Source organism: Entelurus aequoreus, linkage group LG07, assembly GCF_033978785.1.
Source record: "Entelurus aequoreus isolate RoL-2023_Sb linkage group LG07, RoL_Eaeq_v1.1, whole genome shotgun sequence".
NCBI lineage: Eukaryota > Metazoa > Chordata > Actinopteri > Syngnathiformes > Syngnathidae > Entelurus > Entelurus aequoreus.
Window position 1 is genome coordinate 53,173,991 of NC_084737.1, and position 12,667 is coordinate 53,186,657.

The 12,667-nt window shown below is 39.1% G+C and overlaps 1 protein-coding gene across 1 annotated transcript; it reads left to right on the plus strand.

Moving 5' to 3' along the window:
- The first annotated feature begins 2,127 nt into the window (after positions 1–2,127).
- On the plus strand, positions 2,128–12,207 carry g6pd (glucose-6-phosphate dehydrogenase). The gene is made up of 13 exons (XM_062053933.1): positions 2,128–2,171; positions 5,323–5,444; positions 7,542–7,579; positions 7,675–7,783; positions 7,894–8,111; positions 8,280–8,438; positions 9,348–9,473; positions 9,639–9,732; positions 9,808–9,994; positions 10,076–10,311; positions 10,391–10,467; positions 11,198–11,290; positions 11,367–12,207. Exons 1-13 carry the CDS (start codon positions 2,150–2,152, stop codon positions 11,455–11,457), a joined length of 1,572 nt encoding a protein of 523 aa, XP_061909917.1. The 5' UTR covers positions 2,128–2,149; the 3' UTR covers positions 11,458–12,207.
- The last annotated feature ends 460 nt before the right edge of the window (positions 12,208–12,667 follow it).

The window sequence follows — 12,667 nt, forward strand, 5'->3', positions numbered from 1 at the left end:
TGTATTCCGTTTATATTTACATCTAACACAATTTCCCAACTCATATGGAAACAGGGTTTGTATAAGAGATTTTGTTATTCTAAGCGCTAATGTTAAGGACGTACATTTAGCGGTGCATTGCTGCTGTATTGACATCATCAGCTAGGGATCTGCTCTCTTGCCTCTGACCTGAAGGTTAATTCTAGATTATAAATCATGCCTCCCACCCGGATAGTGGAAAAATGTGGACATAAACCGAGAAGTTGGCTCACTTTGACAGCCAATTTAGACCCAGGAATGGTTATCGCATGCTTAAAATGACCAAAGTGGGTAAATATCACATGTTATTATGAATTCATGTACCTACAATACCGTGCATCGGGAAAGTATTCACAGTGCTTCACTTTTTCCACATTTGTTATGTTACAGCCTTATTCCAGAATGGAATTAATTCATTTTTGTCCTCAAAATTCTACAAACAAGTCCCCATAATGACAATGTGTAAAGTTTTTTTTAAATTTTTTGCAAATGTATTATTATTATTATTTTATTTATTTATTTATTTTAATCACATTTGCATAAGTATTCACAGCTTTCGCTCAATATTTTGTTGATGCAGCTTTGGCAGAAATTAAAGCCTCATGTTTTTAGAATACGATGCCACAAGCTTGGCACAACTACAGTATATTTAGGCAGTTTCGCCCATTCCTCTTTGCCCATTTTTCTTTGCAGCACCTCCAAGCTCCATCAGGTTGGATTGGAAGTGTTTTTTTAAATTTTTTTTATTAAGGATGTCTCTGTATATTGCTGCATTCATCTTTTCCTTTATCTTGACTCGTCTCTCAGTTCCTGACGCTGAAAACATCCCCACAGCAGGATGCTGCCACCCATGCATGCATCACCGTAGGGATGGTATTGGCCCGGTGATGAGTGGTGCCTGGAATTCATTCCAAAAAGAAGGGGGCGGGGGGGATCACCCACATCTGTGGTCCTCTCCAAGGTTTCTCATAGTCATTCACATCGACGTCCCACTGGGTTGGGAGTTTTTCCTTGCCCTTATGTGGGCTCTGAACCGAGGATGTCGTTGTGGCTTGTGCAGCCCTTTGAGACATTTGTGATTTTGGGCTATATAAATAAACATTGATTGATTGAATATATTCGGTTCATACACACACATGTGAGTGACTGCAAAGCATACTTGGTCAACAGCCATACAGGTCACACTGAGGGTAGCCGTATAAACAACTTTAACACTGTTACAAATATGCGCCACACTGTGAACCCACACCAAACATGAATGACAAACACATTTCGGGAGAACATCTGCACCGTAACACAACATAAACACAACAGAACAAATACCCAGAATCCCTTGCAGCACTAACTGTTCCGGGACACTACAATATACAACCCCTGCTACCACCAACCCCCCCCCCCCCACCTCGAACCCCCCTCCCCCCACCCCATACAGGGCTGATTGGTGGATTGCTGCAGAGATGGTTGCCCTTCTGCAATGTTCTCCTCTCACCACAGGGAGTAAGTACTTATGTACATGTAATTTCATTAGTTTTTTTTTACTTTTTATACATTTGCAAAAATAAAAACTGTTCACATTGTCATTATGGGGAATTATGTGTAGAATTTTGAGGACAAAATGGATGTGTTCCATTTTGGAAAAAGGATGTAACATAACAAAATGTGAAAAAAGTGAAGCACTGTGCCAACACAGAAGCCAGAGGGTTAAATGAAAGAAATAGTTTCCATGTACAGTATTATAGTGTACATGGAAACGAGACAAATCAATAGAAAACGAGACAAATCAATAGAAAATTCAAGTATATGCCATGAATTGATTTACGTGGACCCCGACTTAAACAAGTTGAAAAACCTACTCGGATGTTACCATTTAGTGGTCAATTGTACGGAATATGTACTGTATTGTGCAATCTACTAATACAAGTTTCAATCAATAAACAAAACATATACAGAAAAATGTAACTATATTTTTAATTTCTGAGTTTACATCATTTCATTTTGTTGTGCAATACCCACCTGTCCACTTATCAGATTACTCACGAATTTCCTTCACCGGAGCCTGAGGGAAGAAGGTGAGGGGAGCGGTTGAGTGTAGCTCCGCCCCCTGGCGCGGTCGTGACGTCACCCTGCAGCGATGGGAAGTCGGGCGAGCGCTGGTGAGTTCCTCTCCTCTCCAATAAGATCTCACCCTCTCCTCTCCAATAAGATCTCACCCTCTCCTCTCCAATAAGATCTCACCCTCTCCTCTCCAATACGAGCTCACATTCGTGCAGTGTCACTCCAACAAGGAAGTCGCCTCCCCGAGCTCGCACCGCCACGGCTCGGTGGAGTTTCTCCTGCGTATTTCCCCCTAGAAAGTGCCCCCTTGTTGTTGTTGTTGTGCCCGCTTGTCACGTTTTAACAGCCGGCGTGTCTTCTGGTAAACGGGTAAGTAAGTAGTGCTCTTTTTTTGTTTTGTTTTGCTGTTCGACTTGAATTAGCGTGTGGCTAGCTAGGCGCTGTTTGCTAGCTTGGACGAGGAAGCTCGTGTTGTCATAACAGCACGTGCAGCTAAGCACTGATGATGACAGCGCGCTTTTTCTTCTTCGTCACCTAACAAGCCCTGCAAATATACACCACACACACACTTTAACTACACTCTGCAATATACACCACACACACTTTAACTACACTCTGCAATATACACCACACACACTTTAACTACACTCTGCAATATACACCACACACACTAACTACACTCTGCAATATACACCACACACACTTTAACTACACTCTGCAATATACACCACACACACTAACTACACTCTGCAATATACACCACACACCCTTTAACTACACTCTGCAATATACACCACAAACACCCTTTAACTACACTAACTACACCCTGTAACTCCACTAATTGTTTTATTCTGGACATCACTGGCTAGCTTCTCACAATTCGGCCGATCGTGCCAAGTTGTGTTGTGAAGGTGCACAGTAGGGCGGAACGTTTGAGCCCCGCTGCTAAATAGGGGATTAAGTGCAGGATTTTACTAATATAATTATAGTTTGTCGCAGGCTATTTCTGTAACTAGTAGTGACCGTCTGACCCCAGTATACATGTTCTGTTTTGTTTGAAGAGCCCTAAAATACATAATTATTAAAAAAAGAAAGAAAGAATGTAGTCGATGCTGTGGAGTTGCACTGGCTGAAATACTTCCTGCTTGGCAACAGTGGGACTACTGTTGACTTTTCCACATATTTACTTCTCATCTTTAATAAGGAAGTGATTGTGAGCGTACATTCTTTGGCATAATTGTTTTGTATACCGCTTTTCTTTTATTAGGCTCATGAACAGTGTTGGGTTAGTTACTGAAAACCAGTAACTAGTTACAGTTACTAGTTACTTTATTTCAAAAGTAACTCAGTTACTTACACCAAAAAGTAATGCGTTAATGTGAAAAGTAACTATTTAGTTACTTTTTTTTCTTTTTCTTTTTTTTTTAAAAGCTCCCAATAATGCCCTTAGTCTTCATTTCAGTACTGTTTTTGCACTGGAGAATAATACAATCTGTTGATCAACTTGACATGCATTTGCATCACCGAACTCTGCTAAGCAATGTGGTCTACATACAACACACAAAGACGAAGATATGTTTCAAAGGGCCAATTTATTTCAGGCCAGAACAAATTGACAAAACTATTTTAAATAGCTGCAACATAACATTCATAAGTAACAAACAGCATAATAACAACATAGCTGTAAACCTGGCTTCACCTAAGGAATGCACACTTGACATACACAAAGCCTAACCAGGCAGATTTTAATTGTTGTTTTGGGCAGTAGACGGGATCTTTGATCCAAGACACAACTTACATTTAACTAAAATGTTCTTTTCTTTGTGCTCGACAAAAAAAAGAAGTGAGAATATGTCCATGTTAAGACACACGACCGTACTTGCCAACCCTCCCGATTTTCCCGGGAGACTCACGAATTTCAGTGCCCCTCCCGAAAATCTCTCGGGGCAACCATTCTACCGAATTTCTCCCGATTTTCACCTGGACAACAATATTAAGGGCGTGCCGTGATGGCACTGCCTTTAGCGTCCTCTACAACCTGTCGACGCGTCCGCCTTTTCACCATACAAATAGCGTGCCGGCCCAGCCACATGTTGTATGCGGCCTCTGCATACACACGGAAGTGACTGCAAGACATACTTGATCAACAGCCATACAGGTCACACTGAGGGTTGCCGTACAAACAACTTTAATACTGTTACAAATATGCGCCACACTATGAACCCACACCAAACAAGAATGACAAACACCTTTCGGGAGAACATCCGCACCGTAACACAACATAACCACAACAGTACAAATACCCAGAATGCCTTGCATCCCTAACTCTTCCGGGCTACAATATACACCCCCCCGCCCCCAATCTCCCGAATTCGAAGGTCTGAAGGTTGGCAAGTATGCACTCGACTGCGGCTCCGTTGTTAGTAAACACAGACACCCCAGAATTTTTGACCACTCTTGACAAAGTTTGTGCAGTTAAGCTAAATTTGTTGGTTTTCTGACATGGACTTGTTTCTTCAGCATTGTCCACACGTTTAAGTCAGGACTTTGGGAAGGCCATTCTAAAACCTTAATTCTAGCCTGATTTAGCCATTCCTTTAACACTTTTGACTGTACTCTAATATATAATAGACTGTATTTATATTATTCACATGTGAATAATGCTCTATAATAGACTGTATTTATATTATTCACTTGTAAAAAAATACCTAAGTGTTTATTGTGAGCGAACTGTGGTGCTAAATTTCCCCCAGGGATCAATAAAGTACTTTCTATTCTATTCTATTTTGGCGTGTGTTTGGGGTCATGGTCCTGTTGGAACACCCAATTGCGGCCAAGACCCAATCTCCGGGCTGATGGATTTTAGGTTGTCCTGAAGAATTTGGAGGTAATCCTCCTTTTTCATAGAAATTATTGGAAACTCAAGACAGTCATGACATTATGTTCTTTACAGGTGTATGTAAACTTTTGAGCACGACTGTATAGACACACAACCACTCACACGTTCATAATTATAGTACCATCTATGAACAATGTATAGTCTCTAAATTACCGGACATGCATGTTTTTGGGGATGTCATCACAAACAAAAGTTGAGCATAAACTACACCTACATTAATTGTCTAAACATACATATTTGCTTTTCCTACATTGCTGTCTTTTTTTTCCAGCTTTTGTCCTGTTTGATTTATTAAGTTGTGCAACAAGGTTTTATGTTCATATATGGCTTTGTCTGCTTTTTTCATTTAGAGAAAATGAGCTCCATTCCCCTATCACGGTCGGAGGTGTTTGGGGAGCTGAGGAAGGATCTGCACGATGATCAAGAGTTCCGGCAATCCGACACACATATATTTATCATCATGGGAGCTTCGGTGAGAACTCGGGAGGGGAATTATTAAGTATAATCAACCTTGCACTAATACCAATGACATCTGAACACATGGGGGTCAATCAAAGGGTTCTACATATGTGTTAGTTGCAGAACTGTAAAGAGACAGTAGCCCATGAAGAGATTACGATGCCATCTATCACAAAAACAGCAGTTTTGTCAGAATAGTCTCCAATAAAATAAGAGCAAAGAAAAATACAAGAGAATCTAAATGAAAATATGTAAATTAAGGTAAAAATCTGTACTGTTTTTTCAAATAATGGCCTTTGCTTTTAAAGATGTATGCTACTGTTAAAATCAAGATTCATTATGTGCTTAAGCATCTGCCTTCAAATAGAAAAAATATGAACCAAAATTATCCCATTCATCACTATTATCACCGAAATCCTCTTTGAATGTGCCAACATATCTAGATCACGGTCAATTGGTCTGCCTTCCACCATATTCTGTAAGAGCTAAATAGTAGCTGTGCATTGGACTGCCTTTTGACAAACAACTTTTGGAAAAAATATCAGGTAGCTGTAGGAAAGCAATTTACAGTACAGAGGAACCCTGCATGTTCACAACTAATCATTCTAAATCAAATTCACTGATTATTGGTCAACGTTTTTTGTGTGAGAACGGCCCACTAAGCTTTTTTTTGTTCTTCTTTTGCATCAAATGTCCTGAACTCCTAATTGAAACAAATAATTTTGCATGCTCAGTGATGCAAGCACAAATTGTGGAGATGTTTGACTTTGTGCAGAGTGAGTTTGAGACCTCCTCCATCTGCCTTGTCTTTGTCTAGCCTGTATAAAGTGTGTTGTCACTATTCAAAAATATTGCAATAATTGCACATGACCTTATTTCAGGAAATGTTGAAAATGATTTCACCAAGCTTCTGCAAACAAATACTGCTCAGCCAGTGAATGTTTCAAAAGCAGCACTTTAAGGTTCGTCATGGTGATCCTTTCGATGCCTCAAATATATTTCCAATGGAGACACTTTTTTTTACTAAACCCTTTGATGATATGGATAAAAAGTCAAGCTTTACTTTTGTTTGAATCAAAATAAATATAAGTGCCACCTGCTGGATTAAAGAGGAATCTCCATTTTGCTGCTTGTTTGATAGCCGGTAAAAAATCTTTGTGAGGGCCGCCAGTTAACTGATGTTTAGTTATGAGTTTAGTTGACACTGTATATAGTAAACTTGAGTATGAAAGAAAACGTTCCACTAATTTTAAGAAGGCAATTTCCATTTCAGTTTCCACATTACAAACTCTAGTATGTATTTATTTCCTCCTTGGGGATGTCAGTACGTTTTTTCTCTTGCTCTGTTTGCTCTTGGGAGAGTTCTGTTGTTGCCATGTCATTGGCTGTCAGCATTTCTCTTTCACGTTGGTACACTAGCTAATAGAGTGGCGGACTTAACCATGTGCTGTGTCACACAAGTTGAACATGTTTACCGATATTTCCTTCTAGGTCGTTTGTCCGTCCACGTCATATCAAACTTAATTTTTAGAAATACATATGTTTTCCGTTAAATAATTCCAACAAAAAAGCCTGAAATAATGAAGTTAGATTTCCAACTTTGTTTGAATATCTGGTTTATTTCCCACAAATTACTTTTCATGCCAGAACATGATACATTGCTGAAAAAACTAAGCACCTGTAAAATTAGGTGAACCAAAAATTATGATTCAGTCAAAAGTGAGCATTATTATATATTTTTGAAGTCATACAGATTGTGTATTAAATATCATCCAATACAATTTAGCAGGTGCACTGTATCTAATGTTATGGCTTGTTGTACTGTATTTGTGATTATTTGTATTAGTTAGACATGCTATAGTTTTAACAATGGAAATTTCACACTTAGTAGGTTATTTTTAAATTCTTACGTGCTATTATTTCGTCCATCTTCAGCAGTTTCCTTTTTAATATCCAAAACGTTTTCAGAACTTTTTTCTCTATTTTGCATCATCGTTTTTGAAGAAGTAATCACACGTGCCTGCACAATGAAATAGAAGCAGGGTGATGTTAATCATGTTACATAGAACCTATATTGCATTTTAAATTCTACTTGTGTATGGACCTGTAGGGAGATCTGGCCAAGAAGAAAATCTACCCAACTTTGTGGTAAGTAAACCTGCAACCTAAGAAGGGTCCTCACTAGTCAAACTATTGCACTATGGACCTCCTACCTACAGTAGATGTTTTGACTTCTCTTTCAGGTGGCTGTTCAGAGACGGCCTCCTCCCAGAAAAGACGTTTTTTGTTGGCTTTGCTCGGTCCGACCTGACTGTTGATGCTATCAGGACTTCCTGCATGCCATATCTCAAGGTATTTTAGGGCTAGCAAATGTACAATTAGTTTTTTGTTCCAAACGATTCTATTTTTCTTTAGTTTCACCTGCCTGTGTTTATTGCGCTTGTTCTCATCTCCTGGTTTAGGTGACAGACTCTGAAGCAGATCGGTTGTCTGTCTTCTTCAGCAGGAACTCGTACATAAGTGGAAATTACGCAGATGGGGATTCCTTCTCCAACCTCAATAAACACATTCTGACTCTGCCCGAAGGATCTAAGGCAAACCGTCTCTTCTACCTGGCTCTGCCGCCAACGGTCTATCACAGTGTTACTAAGAACTTAAGGAACCACTGCATGAGTGAAAAGTCAGTGCACACTTCATTCCTCAGTTCTTGCAGTGTGCCTGTAAATGACTGAAATGCATGTAAACAAGGAGACAGAGTGGCTACCTTCATATTTTGCTGCATGATGTGTTCCTTGCATATAGTATGGGGTAATAATCTGTTCATAATCTCATCATCTGTTCTTTCTAGAGGCTGGACCAGAGTAATTGTAGAGAAGCCATTTGGACGAGACCTTCAGAGCTCTGAGGAGCTGTCTGCTCACCTCTCTTCCCTCTTCACTGAAGACCAGATCTATCGTATTGATCACTACCTTGGCAAAGAAATGGTGCAGAATCTTATGGTGCTCAGGTAAAATGTTTTAAATATCTAAAAAAAAAAATTGTTATGCATAACATTTTTTGAAAAATAGTCTAACATGCCTGTGAATATTTTCATTCATCAAGGTCATTAAATCAATTGCAGAAAGACTGTTCAGATATTTTGTATTAAACATTTTGCCTCTCATCCGGCCAGGTGGTGGGCACACATCATTTTATCTAATCATACAAGATATGTCAAGCATTTTTTTGGTTGTCAAAAACAATTGATTGTATACAGTAATTACGATTTCAAAGCAAGTTATCTATATTAATCAAATGCATATGTAATTGTGTAATAATGTGAGGCAATTATCATGAAGCAATTATAAATTTTATGTCATATATTGACTGTTACAAGCAGCCATTACTGCAATGTGGCTCTCAACAATAACAAGTTTGACACTCCTGATCCTGTATGTATCCTACAAAGTCAGGAAGTTGCACCAAACCATCTGTGTTTGTATAAATAAAAGTTATTAAATCCCGATTTGGTTAGGTTTTGACCATTATAAAGCTAAAAATAAACTAAACAGTCCAGTTGCTATTGAATGCCCTGATAATACAATGACCTGGATGAATGAGATTTTCTATAGACATATGAAGCTCAATGTACATACACAATAATGACATAAGTACCAACATAAAAATACCGATTTTGGGTGAAAAGCCCTTTTGGTCTCAGCTGGGATAGGCTCCAGCTCACCCGTAACTGTGAACCCACGTGTGCTACATAATAAATGAAAGACTTCTTTCACTGGCTCGTGGTTTAGATACTGTAATTCCCTGTCCAAGTCATACATATCCCAAAGAGGACATTCAACAAAAGATGCTTGTTGTCATGAACAGCTGAGCTTTTTTGCTTCCTGCTTCTGAACCACTAATGTGATGTCCGTTGCAGGTTTGGAAACCGCATCTTTGGACCAATCTGGAACCGGGACAGTGTGGCATGTGTGGTTCTCACATTTAAAGAACCATTTGGCACTCAGGGAAGAGGAGGCTACTTTGATGACTTTGGAATCATCCGGTGAGTGGCCATATATAAAAAGAGCCAATTGTATTACTTGTTCTGTTGACTATTCACTGATGATGGAAATATTTGATTAAATTACATAATTAGTTCTCATCATGACTATTATAATCCCATGGTAGACAGCTTACTCCTGAACTCCTGTTCTCTTTGCAATGATAGAGACGTCATGCAGAACCATTTGCTTCAGTTGCTGTGTCTGGTTGCCATGGAGAAACCAGCCTCCACTAGCTCGGATGATGTCAGGGACGAAAAGGTGAAATAATTTTTCCCAGCACAAATTTCACTATTGGTTTTAGTTTTTAAACATACACTCAATTTCTTCTTAAAGGTCAAAGTGCTGAAATGCATCAATCCAGTGTTAATGTCAGATGTGGTGCTGGGCCAGTATGTGGGAGACCAAGAGGGTGAAGGAGATGCCAAATTGGGTTATCTTGATGATGCCACGGTTCCTGAAGGATCTACTCAGGCTACATTTGCCACTGCTGTGCTTTATGTGCACAATGAGCGCTGGGATGGTACAGTTGTGTTGCCCTTTGTTACACAACCACAAAAACCACATCTTCTAATTTAATTTGGAACAAACCCCATTTCCCCAGGCGTTCCTTTCATCCTCCGCTGCGGAAAAGCTCTGAATGAGAGAAAGGCTGAGGTGCGGCTGCAATTCACAGATGTCCCTGGGGACATATTTGGAAATCAGTGTCACCGCAATGAGCTGGTTGTCCGTGTGCAACCTAATGAAGCAGTTTATGCCAAGATGATGAGCAAGAAGCCTGGTGTGTACTTCTGCCCTGAGGAAACTGAGCTGGACCTCACCTACAAGAGCAGATATAAGGCATGTGTTGAATTATTTCATTATACATTATCGAAAAATTACTTTTTTTCCAAACCATTATGTCCCATTTTATTTTCAGGATGTGAAGCTCCCAGATGCTTACGAACGTCTCATTTTGGATGTCTTCTGTGGAAGCCAGATGCACTTTGTACGCAGGTCTGTATTTAAAGAGGAACTATTATGCAAAACCAACTTTTCTCACCTGTTGGTACCTGTGTTTGTGTATTTAGAATTTGCATATGGCCTGAACATTTGAAATCAAACCATAGAGGCATGGTGGAGATTTTTATTAAACAATCTTGCCTTCCTTAATTTTTCCTCCAAATGAGCCATTTGGAATTTTCCCAAGTGTGAAGTCAGCAGATATCTCCATACATGGTAGAGATTTACTTCAAAGAACTTTGTGCTAGTACGCCATTGTAGTCAATTAGCTCCTTTTTCTCCATCTTCTTGTTGTGGGGTAGACTGGCTTGTACATGCACATTAATCCTCCGCTGTTTTCATTTGTAATACAAAGTAGTGTATAGTTCTAACTTATATCTGTCAGTAGATTTCATATCAAAGCGCACAAAACTACAACATGGCTGACAGGGAAAAGATGCAGTCAAAGTGGAAGCATGTAAATAAGACTGCACACAACACGGTCTTATTTACGTGAAGAGACGGTCACAAAGCGATCTGTAAAACATCATCTATACTAAATTTTGACCGAAAATTTAAGAACCACCATTGGTGTTTTAAAAAATTATGACCCCTTGTTTAGACATAAGATTTAGTATATTTCACCAGAAGATGGCGCCATGACTACAGCATTGTCTCTTTTTCTACTACAATTCATTTTAAATGCTCACTTTTTTTTAATGGTAATCATGTAATGTATCTACAGTGATGAACTGAAAGAGGCCTGGAGGATCTTCACACCTCTCCTTCACCAAATAGACAAAGAGAAGCCAAAGCCTATTCCGTACAAATATGGAAGGTAGGTTACAGTGTTTAACTTTTGTACCCCACATCTGGATCTGGACAGATTTTTTTTTTTTTGCTTCTTCTTTTAGTCGGGGCCCAGCAGAAGCTGACGAGCTTGTAAAGAGAGTTGGATTCCGCTATGCAGGCACTTACAAATGGGTCAACCCCAACAAACTTTGAGTTGTAGTGAGTGGAGGGAGGAATACAGGTAGGTAATATAGTTTGTGGGGTGCCGCCAGATAAGCAGTGTCTCAGTAGTGATCTACTCAGGTAAAGAGGTTATTTTTCCGGGTTACTTCAGATGCTCAGGTGTTGAAATAAACCAAGCGGACATGAGTTGATTGAGCCTTGTATTTGGATGACCTTTTTATAATTTATTCATTTGTGGGGCCCAGTCAGTTTAATTAAGGAGCAAAACAAATCAAAGCATTTTTTTACATTTTGATGAGGTTCCACATGCTCATTTATCAGTTGTCAAGTGCTGTACCAAAGTTGTACACAAGCAAACATTACCATTATAATTGTAATACTATAATGCTTTGACTACAATTTATTCTACATATTCAGTGGAACTTGTATTGTTTCTTGCCTTTTCTGCCTGGGACCAAGCACATTGTAGCTGTTGTAATGAAACAACACTTGAGTTTAAGACAGGCAGTTTCAGCATTTGTATTGTAACAGTCTTAAGTGTCCTCAAGGATAAGAAAACCCAGACTTTTTTAGATCCCTCCCTCCGACCCATTCCCTTTTTGTTTAAATTTTTACAGGTTTATTCAAGTTAAAGTTCATTCCATATCTGAGAAATAAAAAGACATCAGGTCTAGACATGTCAGCACTGAATGCCTTTGTAACGACCAATTGTGTACTGCTGTTATCCACATGTACATGTAATGCTAGCAATACTACCATGTAATAAACTACTTGTGTATACTTTATGGTACCAGAAAATTACTATACTAATCAGCATCAATATTGCAAGTGGACCCCATGAATCCCCAAAAGGCTTCAAACATCTGTTTTGGTTCTACAACAAATGATTCCAAAATAATTTCCTCTTCAGATGAGTTTGAAGTATTTCCACACTTTGGTGCAGTTGTTCAACTTGGATTACAATTATTCCAGCAATGTTTAGATGGCAGTTTATTCACAGACAACTGTTGACATAACATTTTAACACACAAGCTGTTAGGCGGTCATATTAACAAATGGACGGAGATTTTAGAAGCAAGTCTTTGGTCTGTCAAAATGCAGAAGCCAAAACTTACTGTAGCAACCGTGCATACTAAGGCACTTGCATTTGTTATTATTTGTGCGTGCATGAGAGGTATACAGTACAGACAGGAAGTTATTTAAGACACTAAAAGCTTACAAAGACAAACAGGATATTACA

Bases quoted from the DNA above. Each gene is read 5' to 3' on its own strand.
- g6pd (XM_062053933.1), top strand. From the start codon at position 2,150: ATGGGAAGTCGGGCGAGCGCTG. The intron at 7,580-7,674 runs GTAAGTAAACCT...CTTCTCTTTCAG, and splicing joins AAAATCTACCCAACTTTGTG to GTGGCTGTTCAGAGACGGCC. The intron at 9,733-9,807 runs GTGAAATAATTT...TTCTTCTTAAAG, and splicing joins ATGATGTCAGGGACGAAAAG to GTCAAAGTGCTGAAATGCAT.